Source organism: Pezoporus wallicus, unplaced genomic scaffold (assembly GCF_028554395.1).
Source record: "Pezoporus wallicus isolate ANWC-B61680 ecotype Strahan unplaced genomic scaffold, APGP_CSIRO_Pwel_v1 contig_9608, whole genome shotgun sequence".
In the NCBI taxonomy this organism is placed as follows: domain Eukaryota; kingdom Metazoa; phylum Chordata; class Aves; order Psittaciformes; family Psittacidae; genus Pezoporus; species Pezoporus wallicus.
In genome coordinates, this window is record NW_026642661.1 from 1 (window position 1) to 19,480 (window position 19,480).

The 19,480-nt window shown below is 58.9% G+C and overlaps 1 protein-coding gene across 1 annotated transcript; it reads right to left on the reverse strand.

Annotated features, from left to right (window-relative positions):
* Positions 1–1,173: 1,173 nt before the first annotated feature.
* Positions 1,174–12,896, reverse strand: LOC130611307 (casein kinase II subunit alpha-like; the record flags this gene model as incomplete). The annotated part of the gene is made up of 5 exons (XM_057431932.1): positions 12,827–12,896; positions 9,828–9,954; positions 6,592–6,703; positions 3,508–3,609; positions 1,174–1,224 (listed from the first exon to the last, which is right to left on the reverse strand). Coding segments are annotated over exons 2-5 (366 nt in total), but the record flags the coding sequence as incomplete, so codon positions are not given.
* Between the last annotated feature and the right edge of the window lie 6,584 nt (positions 12,897–19,480).

The following is a 19,480-nucleotide window of genomic DNA, read 5'->3' on the forward strand; positions in this document are numbered from 1 at the left end:
AGGTGCTGGATGGGGTCTGGAGGTGCTGGATGGGGTCTGGAGGTGCTGGCTGGGGTCTGGAGGTGCTGGTTGGGGTCTGGAGGTGCTGGATGGGGTCTGGAGGTGCTGGATGGGGTCTGGAGGTGCTGGATGGGGTCTGGAGGTGCTGGATGGGGTCTGGAGGTGCTGGATGGGGTCTGGAGGTGCTGGATGGGGTCTGGAGGTGCTGGATGGGGTCTGGAGGTGCTGGATGGGGTGGGAGGTGCTGGATGGGGTCTGGAGATGCTGGATGGGGTCTGGAGGTGCTGGATGGGGTGGGAGGTGCTGGATGGGGTCTGGAGGTGCTGGATGGGGTCTGGAGGTGCTGGATGGGGTCTGGAGGTGCTGGATGGGGTCTGGAGGTGCTGGATGGGGTCTGGAGGTGCTGGATGGGGTGGGAGGTGCTGGATGGGGTCTGGAGGTGCTGGATGGGGTCTGGAGGTGCTGGATGGGGTCTGGAGGTGCTGGATGGGGTCTGGAGGTGCTGGATGGGGTCTGGAGGTGCTGGATGGGGTCTGGAGGTGCTGGATGGGGTCTGGAGGTGCAGGATAGGGTCCGGAGGTGCAGGATGGGGTGGGAATGACCACAATGCCCCCAGGATTACTCCTGGGGGAGAAGGGGGGCCCAGCACCCTTCCGAGCACCAACAGGGACCCCCAGCACCCAAAGGGCTCACCCAGGGGCAGACCCAGCACCCTTCTGAGCACCCATGAGGACCCCCAGCACCCAAAGGGCTCACCCAGGGGCAGACCCAGCACCCTTCCGAGCACCCATGGGGACCCCCAGCACCCAAAGGGCTCACCCAGGGGCAGACCCAGCACCCTTCCGAGCACCCACGGGGACCCCCAGCACCCAAAGGGCTCACCCAGGGGCAGACCCAGCACCCTTCCGAGCACCCACGGGGACCCCCAGCACCCAAAGGGCTCACCCAGGGGCAGACCCAGCACCCTTCCGAGCACCCATGGGGACCCCCAGCACCCAAAGGGCTCCCTTTCCCCCTCGCTGCCCTCCGGAAGCGCTGAGGACCGGGCAGGATGGGAGCGCGGGACTGGCTGGATGCCAGCAGGAGCCATGGAGGGGAGCGGATCCGTGCCTCGGGAACACCGGGAATGCCGGGATGGGCTCCCTGGGTGCCGGGGCGGGGGGGAGCACCCACCTTGAAGTCGGTGTTGTTGACGTGCTCGAAGACCAGGGCGGGCGTCCGGGACTGCGGGGATGGGGCCAGGCATGGGGGGAAGGAAAGAGAGGGGGTGAGATCCAACCCGCCCCAAAGGAACGGGGAGGCAGCAGCCGCACCCATAGAATCCATAGGGAAACCCGGGGGGAGAGGAGGTGGGAGATGGGAGAAGGGAGGAGGGGAAAGGGAGGAGGGGAAAGGGAGGAGGGAGGAGGGAAAAGGGAAAAGGGAGAAGGGAGAAGGGAGAAGGGAGGAGGGAGAAGGGAGAAGGGAGAAGGGAGAAGGGAAAAGGGAGGAGGGAAAAGGGAGAAGGGAGGGAGAAGAGGAGGGAAGGGAGAAGGGAGAAGGGAGAAAAGGGAGGGAAGGGAAAAGGGAGAAGGGAAAAGGGAGAAGGGAGGAGGGAGAAGGGAGAAGGGAAAAGGGAGAAGGGAAAAGGGAGAAGGGAGAAGGGAAAAGGGGAAGGGAAAAGGGAGAAGGGAAAAGGGAGAAGGGAAAAGGGAGAAGGGAAAAGGGAGGAGGGAGAAGGGAGGAGGGAGAAGGGAAAAGGGAGAAGGGAAAAGGGAGAAGGGAAAAGGGAGAAGGGAAAAGGGAGAAGGGAAAAGGGGGAGAAGGGAAAAGGGAGAAGGGAAAAGGGAGAAGGGAAAAGGGGAGAAGGGAGAAGGGAAAAGGGAGAAGGGAAAAGGGAGAATGGAAAAGGAGGGAGAAGGGAGAAGGGAGAAGGGAAAAGGGAGAAGGGAAAAGGAGAAGGGGAAAAGGGAGAAGGGAAAAGGGAGAGGGAGGGAAAAGGGAGAAGGGAGAAGGGAGAAAAGGGAGAAGGGAGAAGGGGAGAAGGGAGAAGGGAAAAGGGAGAAGGGAGAAGGGAAAAGGAGAGAGGAGGGAGAAGGAGAAGGGAAAAGGGAAAAGGGAGAAGGGAGAATGGAAAAGGGGAAGGGAGAAGGGAGAAGGGGAACGGAGATGGGAAAAGGGAGAAGGGAGAAGGGAGAAGGGGAACAGAGAAGGGAAAAGGGAGAAGGGAAAAGGGAAAAGGGAGAAGGGAGGAGGGAGAAGGGAAAAGGGAGGGAGAAGGGAAAAGGGAGAAGGGAAAAGGGAGAAGGGAAAAGGGAGAAGGGAAAAGGAGAAGGGAAAAGGGAGAAGGAAAAGGGAGAAGGGAAAAGGAAAAGTGAAAAGGGAGAAGGGAAAAGGGAGAAGGGAAAGGGGAGAAGGGAAAAGGGAAAAGGGAGAAGGGAAAAGGGAGAAGGGAGAAGGGAGAAGGAAAAAGGGAGAAGGGAAAAGGGAAAAGGGAGAAGGGAGAAGGGAGAAGGGATAAGGGAAAAGGGAAAAGGGAGAAGGGAAAAGGGAGAAGGGAAAAGGGAGAAGGGAAAAGGGGAAGGGAGAAAAGGGAGGAGGGAAAAGGGAGAACGGAAAAGGGGAGAAGGGAAAAGGGAGAAGGGAGAAGGGAGAAGGGAGAAGGGAGAAGGGAAAAGGGAGAAGGGAAAAGGGAGAAGGGAAAAGGGAGAAGGGAAAAGGGAGAAGGGAAAAGGGAGAAGGGAAAAGGGAGAAGGGAGAAGGGAAAAGGGAGAAGGGAAAAGGGAGAAGGGAAAAGGGAGAAGGGAGAAGGGAGAAGGGAGAAGGGAGAAGGGAAAAGGGAGAAGGGAGAAGGGAGAAGGGAGAAGGGAGAAGGGAGAAGGGAAAAGGGAGAAGGGAAAAGGGAGAAGGGAGAAGGGAGAAGGGAGAAGGGAGGAGGGAGAAGGGAGAAGGGAAAAGGGAGAAGGGAAAAGGGAAAATGGAAAAGGGAAAAGGGAGAAGGAAGAAGGGAGAAGGGAAAAGGGAGAAGGGCAAGGACCCATCCGGGCTCTGGAGCCACTGGGATGGGGCTGGGCTGAGGCAGGGAGGGGGGGGAAGGAACTCTCTGGCCAGGAATGCTCTGGGCTTGGCTTTCATGGAAGCAGGGAATGGTTTGGGATGAAGGGACCTGAACCCTCCTCCCCTTGGACCCTGTGGAGCAGGAGCCCTTCCCCTCAGCTGGGTGCTCCAAGCCCCCATGTCCAACCGGGCATGGGGCACCCCTGTCCGAGCCGTTCCCAAACCCCAACCCTCCGGATGGGGAAGAACTTCCCAAGATCCCACCCAACCCCTCCCTCATCCCCTTGGAGCCGTTCCTGTTCCTCCCCATCCCAACGCAGCCATTCATGGTCCTGGGCTCCCATTCCCAGCCTCTGGAGCAATCCCAGTGCTCCCAGGGGAGGGGGATTTCAGCTCCCAGATGGATGCCGAGCGGGGCAGGGAGCGGCCTGAGCCTCTTCCCAAGGATCCCAAGGGATTCCGGAGCCGTACCACGGGGTCCTTGACGATGTCCAAGAGGTTGATGATGTTGGGGCCGCCGCGGAGGTTCTCCAGGATCTTGATCTCCCGTTTGATCTTCTTCTTCTTGACGGGCTGAGGAGACACAAGGGGAGAGCTGGGAGAGAGGGAATGCTCTGCTCCGCATCCCTAGGGAATAACGCAGGGATGAGGAGGCTGGGAGATGGGGGCAGCCGGGAGGAGATCCAGGAGAGAGGCTGCAGGGAGCCTGGAGAGGGGCTTGGGATGAGGGATGGGAGCAGGAACGGCTCCAAAGGGATCTTGGGATGAGGGATGTGGGGATGGGAGCAGCAGGAACGGCTCCAAAGGGATCTTGGGATGAGGGATGAGGGGATGGGAGCAGGAACGGCTCCAAAGGGATCTTGGGATGAGGGATGTGGGGATGGGAGCAGGAACGGCTGCAAAGGGATCTTGGGATGAGGGATGAGGGGATGGGAACAGGAACGGCTCCAAAGGGATCTTGGGATGAGGGATGAGGGGATGGGAGCAGGAACGGCTCCAAAGGGATCTTGGGATGAGGGATGCGGGGATGGGAGCAGGAACGGCTCCAAAGGGATCTTGGGATGAGGGATGAGGGGATGGGAGCAGGAACGGCTCCAAAGGGATCTTGGGATGAGGGATGCGGGGATGGGAGCAGGAACGGCTCCAAAGGGATCTTGGGATGAGGGATGCGGGGATGGGAGCAGGAACGGCTCCAAAGGGATCTTGGGATGAGGGATGCGGGGATGGGAGCAGGAACGGCTCCAAAGGGATCTTGGGATGAGGGATGCGGGGATGGGAGCAGCAGGAACGGCTCCAAAGGGATCTTGGGATGAGGGATGCGGGGATGGGAGCAGCAGGAACGGCTCCAAAGGGATCTTGGGATGAGGGATGAGGGGATGGGAGCAGGAACGGCTCCAAAGGGATCTTGGGATGAGGGATGTGGGGATGGGAGCAGGAACGGCTGCAAAGGGATCTTGGGATGAGGGATGTGGGGATGGGAACAGGAACGGCTCCAAAGGGATCTTGGGATGAGGGATGCAGGGATGGGAGCAGGAAGAACAGCTCCAAAGGGATCTTGGGATCAGGGATGTGGGGATGGGAGCTGGAACGGCTCCAAAGGGATCTTGGGATGAGGGATGTGGGGATGGGAGCAGCAGGAACGGCTCCAAAGGGATCTTGGGATGAGGGATGTGGGGATGGGAGCAGCAGGAACGGCTCCAAAGGGATCTTGGGATGAGGGATGTGGGGATGGGAACAGGAACGGCTCCAAAGGGATCTTGGGATGAGGGATGCGGGGATGGGAGCAGCAGGAATGGCTCCAAAGGGATCTTGGGATGAGGGATGAGGGGATGGGAGCAGGAACGGCTCCAAAGGGATCTTGGGATGAGGGATGCGGGGATGGGAGCAGGAACGGCTCCAAAGGGATCTTGGGATGAGGGATGCGGGGATGGGAGCAGGAACGGCTCCAAAGGGATCTTGGGATGAGGGATGTGGGGATGGGAGCAGGAACGGCTCCAAAGGGATCTTGGGATGAGGGATGCAGGGATGGGAGCAGGAATGGCTCCAAAGGGATCTTGGGATGAGGGATGCGGGGATGGGAGCAGGAACGGCTCCAAAGGGATCTTGGGATGAGGGATGCAGGGATGGGAGCAGCAGGAACGGCTCCAAAGGGATCTTGGGATGAGGGATGCAGGGATGGGAGCAGGAACGGCTCCAATGGGATCCTGGGATGAAGCTCCTAGGGCACTGCTGGGGCTGCCCAGGGATGCCCCATCCCAAGGCTGGGCTGGAGCCATTCCAGGACAATCCCATCCAGTTTTGGGGTTCCCATTCCCAGTTTAGGGGGTTCTGGGTCCCACTTTTGTGGTTCCTGGTCCAAGTTTTGGGGCTCCCATTCCCAGTTTTCAGGCCCCCAATCCCAGGTTTAGGATTCCCATTCCCAGGTTTGGGTTTCCCATTCCCAGTTTTGTGGTTCCCATTCCCAGTTCCGGTTTCCCATTCCCAATTTTGGGGTTCCCATTCCCAGTTCTGGGGTTTCCATTCCCAGTTCTGGTTTCCCATTCCCAGTTCCAGGTTTCCCATTCCCAGTTCTGGATTTCCCATTCCCAGTTTTGTGGTTCCCATTCCCATTCCTGGTTTCCTGTTCCCATTCCCAGTTCCCATTCCCATTCCCGGTTTCCCATTCCCAGTTCCCACTCCCATTCCCGGTTTCCCACTCCCATTCCCAGTTCCGGTTTCCCATTCCCATTCCCGGTTTCCCATTCCTGGTTTCCCACTCCCATTTCCAGGTTCCCATTCCCAGGTTCCCACTCCCATTCCCGGTTTCCCATTCCCAGTTCCAACTCCCATTCCCAGTTTCCCATTCCCGGTTCCCATTCCCGGTTCCCCATTCCTGGTTCCCACTCCCGGTTTCCCATTCCCATTCCCGGTTTCCCATTCCCGGTTTCCCATTCCCATTCCCGGTTTCCCATTCCCAGTTCCCACTCCCATTCCCGGTTTCCCATTCCCGGTTCCCATTCCCGGTTCCCCATTCCTGGTTTCCCATTCCCAGTTCCCATTCCCGGTTCCCATTCCCGGTTCCCATTCCCGGTTTCCCGTTCCCGGTTCCCATTCCCGGTTCCCATTCCCAGTTCCCATTCCCGGTTTCCCATTCCCGGTTCCCATTCCCGGTTCCCCATTCCCAGTTCCCATTCCCGGTTCCCATTCCCGGTTCCCATTCCCGGTTTCCCGTTCCCGGTTCCCATTCCCGGTTCCCATTCCCAGTTCCCATTCCCAGTTCCCATTCCCGGTTCCCATTCCCGGTTCCCCATTCCCAGTTCCTATTCCCGGTTTCCCATTCCCAGTTCCCATTCCCGGTTCCCATTCCCGGTTTCCCATTCCTGGTTTCCCATTCCCGGTTCCCATTCCCGGTTCCCATTCCCGGTTCCCACTCCCGGTTCCCATTCCCGGTTCCCATTCCCGGTTCCCATTCCCAGTTCCTATTCCCGGTTTCCCATTCCCAGTTCCCATTCCCGGTTCCCATTCCCGGTTCCCATTCCCGGTTCCCATTCCCGGTTTGGGGAATGCCGCTCCCACCTTGAGGATCTTCACCACCACCTTCTCGTTGCTCGTGATGTTGATGGCCTCAAAGACCTCGCTGTACTTGCCCCGGCCCAGCTTCCGCACCAGCTGGAAGTCATCCTGGTTCCTGCGGGATAAGGGCCGGCAGCTCCCGATATCCCAAAGATCCCAATCCCAAAGATCCCGATCCCAGAGATCCCGACATCCCCAAGATCCTGATCCCACAGATCCCAATCCCAGAGATCCCGATCCCAAAGATCCTGATCCCACAGATCCCGATCCCAGAGATCCCGATCCCAGAGGTCCCGACATCCCCAAGATCCTGATCCCACAGATCCCAATCCCAGAGATCCCGAAGATCCTGATCCCAGAGATCCCGATCCCAAAGCTCCCGATCCCAGAGATCCCGATGATCCTGATCCCACAGATCCCGATTCCAGAGATCCCAAAGATCCCAATCCCAGAGATCCTGATCCCAGAGATCCCGATCCCAAAGATCCCGATCCCAGAGATCCCGATCCCAAAGATCCCGATCCCAAAGGTCCCAATTCTGAAGACCCTGATCCCAGAGATCCCGATCCCAGAGATCCTGATCCCAGAGATCCCGATCCCAGAGATCCCGAAGATCCTGATCCCACAGATCCCGATCCCAGAGATCCCAAAGATCCCAATCCCAGAGATCCTGATCCCAGAGATCCTGATCCCAAAGCTCCCAATCCCAAAGATCCCAATCCCAGAGATCCTCATCCCAAAGATCCTGATCCCAGAGATCCCGATCCCAGAGATCCCGATCCCAAAGGTCCCAATTCTGAAGACCCTGATCCCAGAGATCCCGATCCCAGAGATCCCGATCCCAAAGATCCTGATCCCACAGATCCCGATCCCAAAGGTCCCGATTCTGAAGACCCTGATCCCAGAGATCCCGATCCCAGAGCTCCCGACATCCCCAAGATCCCGATCCTCAAGATCCCAATCCCGAAGATCCCGATCCCAGAGATCCCGATCCCAGAGATCCCGATCCCAAAGATCCCAATTCCAAAGCTCCTGATCTCAAAGATCCTGATTCCAAAGATCCCGATCCCAAAGATCCTGATCCCAGAGAACCCGATCTCAAAGATCGTGATCCCAAACATCCTGATCCCAAAGACTCTGATCTCAAAGCTCCTGAGATCCCAATGCTCCTGATCCCAAAGATCCTGATCCCAAAGATCCCAATCCCAAAGATCTGGACCCCAAAGATCCCGATCCCAAATATCTCGATCCCAAATCTCCTGATCCCGAAGATCCTGATCCTGAAGATCCCAATCCTGAAGATCCCAATCCCGGAGATCCCGATCCTGAAGATCCTGATCCCAAAGCTCCCGATCCCGAAGATCCCGATCCCAAAGATCTCGATCCCAAAGATCCCGATCCCAAAGATCTCGATCCCAAAGATCTTGATCCCAAAGATCTCGATCCCAAAGATCCCAATCCAGAAGATCCCGATCCTGAAGATCCCGATCCCAGAGATCCCGATCCCAAAGATCCCATCCCAAATATCCCAATCCCAAATATCCTGATTCCAAAGATCCCGATCTCAAAGATCCCAACCCCAGAGATCCCAATCCCAAAGATCCCGGTCCCAAAGCTCCTGATCCCAAAGATCCTGATCCCAAAGATCCGATCCCAAAGATCCTGATCCCAAAGATCCCGATTCCAAAGATCCTAATCCCAAAGATCCCGATCCCAGAGATCCTGATCCCAAAGATCCAACCCCAGAGATCCCGATCCCAAACATCCCAATCTCAAAGATCCCAATCACAAAGATCTGGATCCCAGAGATCCTGATCCCAAAGATCCCGATCCCAAAGATCCTCATTCCAAAGATCCCGATCCCAAATATCCTGATCCCAAAGATCTCGATCCCAAAGATCTTAACCCTAGAGATCCCAATAACAAACATCCCAATCTGAAAGATCCTGATCCCAGAGATCCCAATCCCAAAGATCCTGATTCCAAAGATCCCAATCCCAAAGATCCTGATCCCAAAGATCCCGATCCCAGAGATCCCGATCCCAAAGATCCTGATCACAAAGATCCTGATCCTGGGATCTTGGGAATGGGATGGGATTTTGGGAATGAGATGGGAATTTGGGAATGGGATGGGATCCTGGAAATGGGATGGGATCTTGGGAATGGGATGGGAACTTGGGAATGGGATGGGAACTTAGTAATGAGATGTTATCTTGGGAATGAGATGGGATCTTGGGAACGGGATAGGATCTTGGGGATGGGATCTTGGGAATGGGATGGGAACTTGGAAACAGGATGGGATCTTGGGAACGGATGGGATCTTGGGGATGGGATCTTGGAACAGGATGGGATCTTGGGAAAGGGATGGGATCTTGGGGATGGGATCTTGTGAACAGGATGGGATCTTGGGATGGGACTTGGGGGAGATCTTGGGAACGGGATGGGATCTTGGGGATGGGATCTTGGGAAAGGGATGGGATCTTGGGGATGGGATCTTGGGAATGGGATGGGAACTTGGGAATGGGATGGGAACTTGGGAAAGGGATGGGAACTTGGGAACGGGATGGGATCTTGGGGATGGGATCTTGGGAATGGGATGGGAACTTGGAAACAGGATGGGATCTTGGGAACGGATGGGATCTTGGGGATGGGATCTTGTGAACAGGATGGGATCTTGGGAAAGGGATGGGATCTTGGGGATGGGATCTTGTGAACAGGATGGGATCTTGGGAAAGGGATGGGATCTTGGGGATGAGATCTTGAGAACGGGATGGGATCTTGGGGATGGGATCTTGGGAAAGGGATGGGATCTTGGGGATGGGATCTTGGGAACAGGATGGGATCTTGGGGATGGGACCTTGGGAACAGGATGGGATCTTGGGGATGGGATCTTGGGAACAGGATGGGATCTTGGGGATGGGATCTTGGGAATGGGATCTTGGGGATGGGATCTTGGGAACAGGATGGGATCTTGGGAATGGAATCTCGGGAAGTTCCTCCCCCTGAGGCTGCCGGGCCACTGGAAGTGTCCAAGGATGCCGGAGGGGACTGGGAGCCGCCGGCTCCATCGGGAAGCATCCAAGGGCTGGAAGCGGAGCAGCTTCCGGGGCCATCCCAAGCCACCCCATTGCACGCTTCCCAGGTGACATTCCCGAGCGACCCAAGGCTGCAGCTCCTTGGGAATCATCCCCCCACTTCTCCCATTGGAGCATCCCGAGGGATGGGCTGGGATCCCTCACCCCCACTCCACGACGTGGGCTTCGTAGTCCCAGTACTCGCGGGGCCGCTGCGTGTTGACGTCGGCATAGACCCGGGCCCGGCTCGGAACGGGCCCTGCCATGATCCCGTGGGAATGGCGAGCTCATCCTGCAACACAGACAGGAGCTGGGATCACACCTGGAACGGGAACGGGGATACAGGAGCTGGGATCACACCTGGAACAGGGATACAGGAGGGGGATCACACCTGGAACAGGGATACAGGAGGGGGATCAGGGCTGGAACAGGGATACAGGAGGGGGATCACACCTGGAACAGGGATACAGGAGGGGGATCACACCTGGAACAGGGATACAGGAGGGGGATCACACCTGGAACAGGGATACAGGAGGGGGATCACACCTGGAACAGGGATACAGGAGGGGGATCACACCTGGAACAGGGATACAGGAGGGGGATCACACCTGGAACAGGGAACAGGAGGGGGATCACACTGGAACAGGGATACAGGAGGGGGATCACACCTGGAACAGGGATACAGGAGGGGGATCACACCTGGAACAGGGAGGGGGATCACACCTGGAACAGGGATACAGGAGGGGGATCAGACCTGGAACAGGGATACAGGAGGGGGATCACACCTGGAACAGGGATACAGGAGGGGGATCACACCTGGAACAGGGATACAGGAGGGGGATCACACCTGGAACAGGGATACAGGAGGGGGATCACACCTGGAACAGGGATACAGGAGGGGGATCACACCTGGAACAGGGATACAGGAGGGGGATCAGGGCTGGAACAGGGATACAGGAGGGGGATCACACCTGGAACAGGGATACAGGAGGGGGATCACACCTGGAACAGGGATACAGGAGGGGGATCACACCTGGAACAGGGATACAGGAGGGGGATCACACCTGGAACAGGGATACAGGAGGGGGATCACACCTGGAACAGGGATACAGGAGGGGGATCACACCTGGAACAGGGATACAGGAGGGGGATCACACCTGGAACAGGGATACAGGAGGGGGATCACACCTGGAACAGGGATACAGGAGGGGGATCACACCTGGAACAGGGATACAGGAGGGGGATCACACCTGGAACAGGGATACAGGAGGGGGATCACACCTGGAACAGGGATACAGGAGGGGGATCACACCTGGAACAGGGATACAGGAGGGGGATCACACCTGGAACAGGGATACAGGAGGGGGATCACACCTGGAACAGGAGGGGGATCACACCTGGAACAGGGATACAGGAGGGGGATCACACCTGGAACAGGGATACAGGAGGGGGATCACACCTGGAACAGGGATACAGGAGGGGGATCACACCTGGAACAGGGATACAGGAGGGGGATCACACCTGGAACAGGGATACAGGAGGGGGATCACACCTGGAACAGGGATACAGGAGGGGGATCACACCTGGAACAGGGATACAGGAGGGGGATCACACCTGGAACAGGGATACAGGAGGGGGACCTGGGGGATCACACCTGGAACAGGGATACAGGAGGGGGATCACACCTGGAACAGGGATACAGGAGGGGGATCACACCTGGAACAGGGATACAGGAGGGGGATCACACCTGGAACAGGGATACAGGAGGGGGATCACACCTGGAACAGGGATACAGGAGGGGGATCACACCTGGAACAGGGATACAGGAGGGGGATCACACCTGGAACAGGGATACAGGAGGGGGATCACACTGGAACTGGAACAGGGATGGAACAGGGGAGGGGGATCACACCTGGAACAGGGATACAGGAGGGGGATCACACCTGGAACAGGGATACAGGAGGGGGATCACACCTGGAACAGGGATACAGGAGGGGGATCAGCGCTGGAACAGGGATACAGGAGGGGGATCACACCTGGAACAGGGATACAGGAGGGGGATCACACCTGGAACAGGGATACAGGAGGGGGATCACACTGGAACAGGGAACAGGAGGGGGATATCACATCCCCATCCCCAGAGGGGGATCACCCTGGAACAGGGACCTGGAACAGGGATACAGGAGGGGGATCAGGGCTGGAACAGGGATACAGGAGCGGGGATCACATCTGGAACAGGGATACAGGAGGGGGGATCACACCTGGAACAGGGATACAGGAGGGGGATCACACAGGAACAGGGAGGGGGATCACACCTGGAACAGGGATCCCATCCCAGCTCCATCCCATCCCATTCCAGATCCATCCCATCCCATTCCAGCCCCATCCCTTCCTATTCCAGCCCCATCCCATCCTATCCCATCCCATTCCCATCCCATCCCACCCCACCCCATTCCAGCTCCATCCCATCCATCCCATCCCATTCCATTCGAGCCCCATCCCATCCTATCCCATCCCATTGCCATCCAATCCCGTCCCACCCCATCCCATTCCAGCTCCATCCCATCCTATCCCATCCCATTCTAGTGCCATCCCATCCTATCCCATCTGTCGTGGTTTAAACTGAACCCAGGACACCATCCCAGCTCCATCCCATCCCATTCCAGCTCTATCCCATCCTATCTCATCCTATCCCATCCTATCTCATCCTATCCCATCCCATTCCAGCCCCATCCCATCCCATCCCATTCCCATCCCATCCCATCCCATCCCATCCTATCCCATCCCATCCCATTCCAGCCCCATCCCATCCCATCCCATCCTATCCCATCCCATCCCATCCCATTCCCATCCCAGCTCCATCCCCCCCCCATCCCATTCCCCCCCCGGTTCTCGCTGCCCTCATCCAGCTCCGGCTCCCCCCTTCACCCCGGGACCCCCCAACACCCCCCCCCAGCCCCCCAGGATCGGGCCCACTCCCATGGGGTGTGGCAGGGGCCGGGAGACCCCGTACCGGGGCTGGGGGGGTCCCCACAGCCCCTCAGGGCCCCGCGGTGGGGCCCGGACCGCGGCCCCCCCCCGCACCCCATAGATTCCACTCCCCCCCCCCAGCGCGGCCCCACACCCCCACCCCAGCCCCCCCCCCCCCCCCCCCCGCCCCTCACCGTGGCCCCGGTCGGGGCCGGCTCCGGTCCGGGGCCGCTTCCCCTCAGCGCGGCCAAGATGGCGGCGGCGGCGGCCGCGAGCGGGCCCGGATCCCGCCGGGCCGGCAGGGGGCGCCAGGAGACAGCGCGCTGACGTCATCACGCCGGGGTCATGACCCGGAGCTCAGCAGTGAGCGCGGTACTGGTTATACTGGGATGGGTCACTGGTACCTTACTGGTTATACTGGGATGGGTCACTGGTACCTTACTGGTTATACTGGGATGGGTCATTGGTGCTTACTGGTTATACTGGGATGGGTCATTGATACCTTACTGGTTATACTGGGATGGGTCATTGGTGCCTTACTGGTTATACTGGGATGGGTCATTGGTACCTTACTGGTTATACTGGGATGGGTCATTGGTGCCTTACTGGTTATACTGGGATGGGTCACTGGTACCTTACTGGTTATACTGGGATGGGTCACTGGTACCTTACTGGTTATACTGGGATGGGTCACTGGTACCTTACTGGTTATACTGGGATGGGTCACTGGTGCTTACTGGTTATACTGGGATGGGTCATTGGTACCTTACTGGTTATACTGGGATGGGTCATTGGTGCTTACTGGTTATACTGGGATGGGTCATTGGTCCTTACTGGTTATACTGGGATGGGTCACTGGTGCTTACTGGTTATACTGGGATGGGTCACTGGTACCTTACTGGTTATACTGGGATGGGTCATTGGTACCTTACTGGTTATACTGGGATGGGTCACTGGTGCCTTACTGGTTATACTGGGATGGGTCACTGGTACCTTACTGGTTATACTGGGATGGGTCATTGGTACCTTACTGGTTATACTGGGATGGGTCATTGGTACCTTACTGGTTATACTGGGATGGGTCACTGGTGCTTACTGGTTATACTGGGATGGGTCACTGGTCCTTACTGGTTATACTGGGATGGGTCACTGGTGCTTACTGGTTATACTGGGATGGGTCACTGGTGCTTACTGGTTATACTGGGATGGGTCATTGGTACCTTACTGGTTATACTGGGATGGGTCATTGGTACCTTACTGGTTATACTGGGATGGGTCACTGGTACCTTACTGGTTATACTGGGATGGGTCACTGGTGCCTTACTGGTTATACTGGGATGGGTCACTGGTACCTTACTGGTTATACTGGGATGGGTCACTGGTGCTTACTGGTTATACTGGGATGGGTCACTGGTGCTTACTGGTTATACTGGGATGGGTCATTGATACCTTACTGGTTATACTGGGATGGGTCATTGATACCTTACTGGTTATACTGGGATGGGTCATTGGTACCTTACTGGTTATACTGGGATGGGTCACTGGTGCCTTACTGGTTATACTGGGATGGGTCATTGATACCTTACTGGTTATACTGGGATGGGTCATTGGTACCTTACTGGTTATACTGGGATGGGTCACTGGTACCTTACTGGTTATACTGGGATGGGTCACTGGTGCCTTACTGGTTATACTGGGATGGGTCACTGGTACCTTACTGGTTATACTGGGATGGGTCACTGGTACCTTACTGGTTATACTGGGATGGGTCACTGGTGCTTACTGGTTATACTGGGATGGGTCACTGGTGCTTACTGGTTATACTGGGATGGGTCATTGATACCTTACTGGTTATACTGGGATGGGTCATTGGTCCTTACTGGTTATACTGGGATGGGTCACTGGTGCTTACTGGTTATACTGGGATGGGTCACTGGTGCCTTACTGGTTATACTGGGATGGGTCATTGGTGCTTACTGGTTATACTGGGATGGGTCATTGGTACCTTACCGGTTATACTGGGATGGGTCACTGGTGCTTACTGGTTATACTGGGATGGGTCATTGATACCTTACTGGTTATACTGGGATGGGTCATTGGTCCTTACTGGTTATACTGGGATGGGTCACTGGTACCTTACTGGTTATACTGGGATGGGTCACTGGTACCTTACTGGTTATACTGGGATGGGTCACTGGTACCTTACTGGTTATACTGGGATGGGTCACTGGTACCTTACTGGTTATACTGGGATGGGTCACTGGTACCTTACTGGTTATACTGGGATGGGTCATTGGTGCTTACTGGTTATACTGGGATGGGTCACTGGTGCTTACTGGTTATACTGGGATGGGTCACTGGTGCTTACTGGTTATACTGGGATGGGTCACTGGTACCTTACTGGTTATACTGGGATGGGTCACTGGTGCTTACTGGTTATACTGGGATGGGTCATTGGTACCTTACTGGTTATACTGGGATGGGTCACTGGTACCTTACTGGTTATACTGGGATGGGTCATTGGTACCTTACTGGTTATACTGGGATGGGTCATTGGTACCTTACTGGTTATACTGGGATGGGTCATTGGTACCTTACTGGTTATACTGGGATGGGTCACTGGTCCTTACTGGTTATACTGGGATGGGTCACTGGTACCTTACTGGTTATACTGGGATGGGTCACTGGTACCTTACTGGTTATACTGGGATGGGTCACTGGTACCTTACTGGTTATACTGGGATGGGTCACTGGTGCTTACTGGTTATACTGGGATGGGTCATTGATACCTTACTGGTTATACTGGGATGGGTCACTGGTGCTTACTGGTTATACTGGGATGGGTCATTGATACCTTACTGGTTATACTGGGATGGGTCACTGGTACCTTACTGGTTATACTGGGATGGGTCATTGATACCTTACTGGTTATACTGGGATGGGTCACTGGTCCTTACTGGTTATACTGGGATTGGTCAGGATCGATCCCTCCGCTCCCGGTGCGGAGCCGCAGCGCCGGGGCCGGTGCCAGCCCCGTTCCCGGTCCCGGATTGGCTGCCCCGCCCCCCGCCCCCCCCCATCCTCCGGCTCCTCCCCCCCCCCCTTCCCCCCCCCCCCCCCCCCCCCAAGGGTTTTAACGGCCCCGGGAGGCCCCGGCCCCAACCCCGCAGCCGCCAGCACCGGAACCGCAGCATGGGGGGGGGCCGGGGGTGAGCCCGCACCAGGGACAGCGGGGACGAAGGGACGGGGAACGGGAGCGGCGGGACCATTGGGACACCGGGACACCGGGACACAGGAACGGGAGCAGCGGGATGGGGAACGGGAGCGGCGGGATGGGGAACGGGAGCGGCGGGACACAGGAACGGGAGCTGCGGGATGGGGAACGGGAGCGGCGGGACCATTGGGACACCGGGACACAGGAACGGGAGCGGCGGGATGGGGAACGGGAGCGGCGGATGGGGAACGGGAGCGGCGGGATGGGGAACGGGAGCGGCGGATGGGGAACGGGAGCAGCGGGATGGGGAACGGGAGCAGCGGGATGGGGAACGGGAGCGGCGGATGGGGAACGGGAGCAGCGGGATGGGGAACGGGAGCAGCGGATGGGGAACGGGAGCGGCGGGATGGGGAACGGGAGCGGCGGGACACAGAAACGGGAGCAGCGGATGGGGAACGGCAGCAGCGGATGGGGAACGGGAGCGGCGGGACACAGAAACGGGAGCAGCGGATGGGGAACGGGAGCAGCGGATGGGGAACGGGAGCAGCGGATGGGGAACGGGAGCGGCGGGATGGGGAACGGGAGCAGCGGATGGGGAACGGGAGCAGCGGGACACAGGAACGGGAGCAGCGGATGGGGAACGGGAGCGGCGGGATGGGGAACGGGAGCAGCGGGACACAGGAACGGGAGCGGCGGATGGGGAACGGGAGCAGCGGATGGGGAACGGGAGCGGCGGGATGGGGAACGGGAGCAGCGGGACACAGGAACGGGAGCAGCGGGACCATTGGGACACCGGGATGCGGGGATGGGGACCGGGAGCACCGGGATGCGGGGACACCGGGATACAGGACCGGGAGCACCGGGATGCGGGGACACCGGGATGCGGGGACACCGGGATGCGGGGACACCGGGATACAGGAACGGGAGCCCCGGGACACGGGGATGGGGGAACGGCGACACCGGGGACAACGGGGACACGGGGGACAACGGGGATAGAGGGACACAGGAACGGGAGCCCCGGGACACCGGGATGCGGGGAAGGGGAACGGGGACACCGGGACACAGGGAACACCGGGATGCGGAGATGCAGGGACACAGGAACGGGGACAACGGGGGACAACGGGGATAGAGGGACACGGGGACACAGGAACGGGAGCACCGGGATGCGGGGGACAGGGACAGAGGGGTGCGGGCTGCATGGACACCGGGACACGGGGATGTGGGGACACAGGAACGGGAGCACCGGGATGCGGGGAACGGGGGCACCGGGATCGGGAGCCCCGGGATGCGGGGATGGGGACAGCGGGATCGGGAGCACCGGGATGCGGGGATGGGGACACCGGGATCGGGAACACCGGGATGCGGGGATGGGGACACCGGGATCGGGAACACCGGGATGCGGGGATGGGGACACCGGGATCGGGAGCCCCGGGATGCGGGGATGGGGACACCGGGATGCGGGGATGGGGACAGCGGGATCGGGAACACCGGGATGCGGGGATGGGGACACCGGGATGCGGGGATGGGGACAGCGGGATCGGGAACACCGGGATGCGGGGATGGGGACACCGGGATCGGTAGCACCGGGATGCGGGGATGGGGACACCGGGATCGGGAGCCCCGGGATGCGGGGATGGGGACAGCGGGACCGGGAGCCCCGGGATACGGGGATGAGTGGGGGGGGGGGGAAGGGGGGGGGGGGAAATTTGGGGGTCCCTTGGGGTGGGGGGGGGAAGCTCAGGGTCCCCCCCGTGTCCTCCGCAGGGCCCCGGCGCTGGCCATGGGCGTCCTCCTGCTCCTGGCTGCGGTGATGGGAGAGGGTAAGGGGGGGGGGGGGGCACCCATGGGTGCTGCGGCCCCAAGGCTGCGGGGGGGGGGGGGGGGGGGGGGTCGGGACCCCATCACCCCCTCCGTGGGTCTCCCCCTCCCCACAGAGCCCTCGAGCACCCTGGGAGCGGCGCTGTCGGCAGAGGGGCAGAGCCCAGGTATGGGGGGGGGGGGAGCTGCTATGGGGTGGGGGCAGAGGGGGGGTGCTGTGGGGCTCATGTGTGACCCCAACCCCCCCCCCAACCCCTTCTCTTCCAGAGCCCGTGAGCCCGGCCAAGATGGAAGCTTCCGGAGAGAGTGAGCAGCGGGATGTGGGGTGTGGGGTGTGGGGTGTGGGATGTGGGGTGTGGGATATGGGGTGTGGGATGTGGGGTGTGGGATGTGGGGTGTGGGGTATGCGCTGTGGGTGTGGGATGTGGGGTGTGGGGTGTGGGGTGTGGGGTGTGGGATATGGGATATGGGGTGTGGGATATGGGGTATGGGGTGTGGGGTGTGGGGTGTGGGATGTGGGATATGGGGTGTGGGGTGTGGGATGTGGGGTGTGGGGTATGGGGTGTGTGGGTGTGGGATGTGGGATGTGGGGGTGTGGGGTGTGGGGTGTGGGGTGTGGGGTGTGGGGTGTGGGATGTGGGGTATGGGGTGTATGGGGTGTGGGGTACAGGGTATGGGTTATGGGGTGTGGGGGGTGTGGGGTGGGTGTGGGGTGTAGGGGTGGGTGTGGGGTGGGGTGTGGGGTGGGTGTGGGTGTGGGATGTGGGGTGTGGGTGTGGGGTGTGGGGTGTGGGGTGTGGGGTGTGGGATGTGGGGTGTGGGGTGTGGGATGTGGGGTGTGGGGTGTGGGGTGTGGGATGTGGGATGCGGGATGCGGGATGCAGGATGCAGGATGTGGGATGAAGGATGAGGGATGCAGGACCGGGATGCAGGATGCTGGAGCGAGATGCAGGAGCAGGATGTGGTATTTGGAATGCGGGATGCAGAAGTGGGATGTGGGATGCAGGATACAGGATGCAGAAGTGGGATGTGGGATGGAGAAGTGGGATGTGGGATGCAGAAGTGGGATGTGGGACGCAGGATACAGGATGCAGAAGTGGGATGTGGGATGCAGGAGCTGGATGTGGGATGCAGGATGCAGGATGCTGGAGCAAGATACAGGAGCGGGATGTGGATATGGAATGCAGGATGCAGAAGTGGGATGCAGGATATGGGATGCAGGAGGGGGATGGGGAAGCATCCGGGGGGTGCTGGGTGGATGGGACCCAGCTTTGGGGGGGACATTGGGGTTTTGGCCCCTCCTGACCCCCCCGGTGTTGCCCCCCCCAGGTGATCTGACCACCTCGGCCCAGCGCCTGGGCACAGGTAGGGGTGGATGGGGTGGGATGGGATGGATGCAATGGGATGGATGCAATGGGATGGATGGGATGGGATGGATGGGATGGATGGGATGGGATGGGATGGATGCGATGGGGATGGGATGGGGATGGATGGGATGGGATGGATGGGATGGGATGGATGCAATGGGATGGATGGGATGGATGGGATGGGATGGGATGGATGCGATGGGGATGGGATGGGATGGGATGGGATGATGGATGCAATGGGATGGATGGGATGGATGGGATGGGATGGGATGGATGCGATGGGGATGGGATGGATGGGATGGGATGGGATGGGATGGGATGGGATGGGATGGGATGGATGGGATGGATGGGATGGGATGGATGGGATGGGATGGGATGGGATGGGATGGGATGGGATGGATGGGATGGATGGGATGGGATGGATGGGATGGGATGGATGGGATGGGATG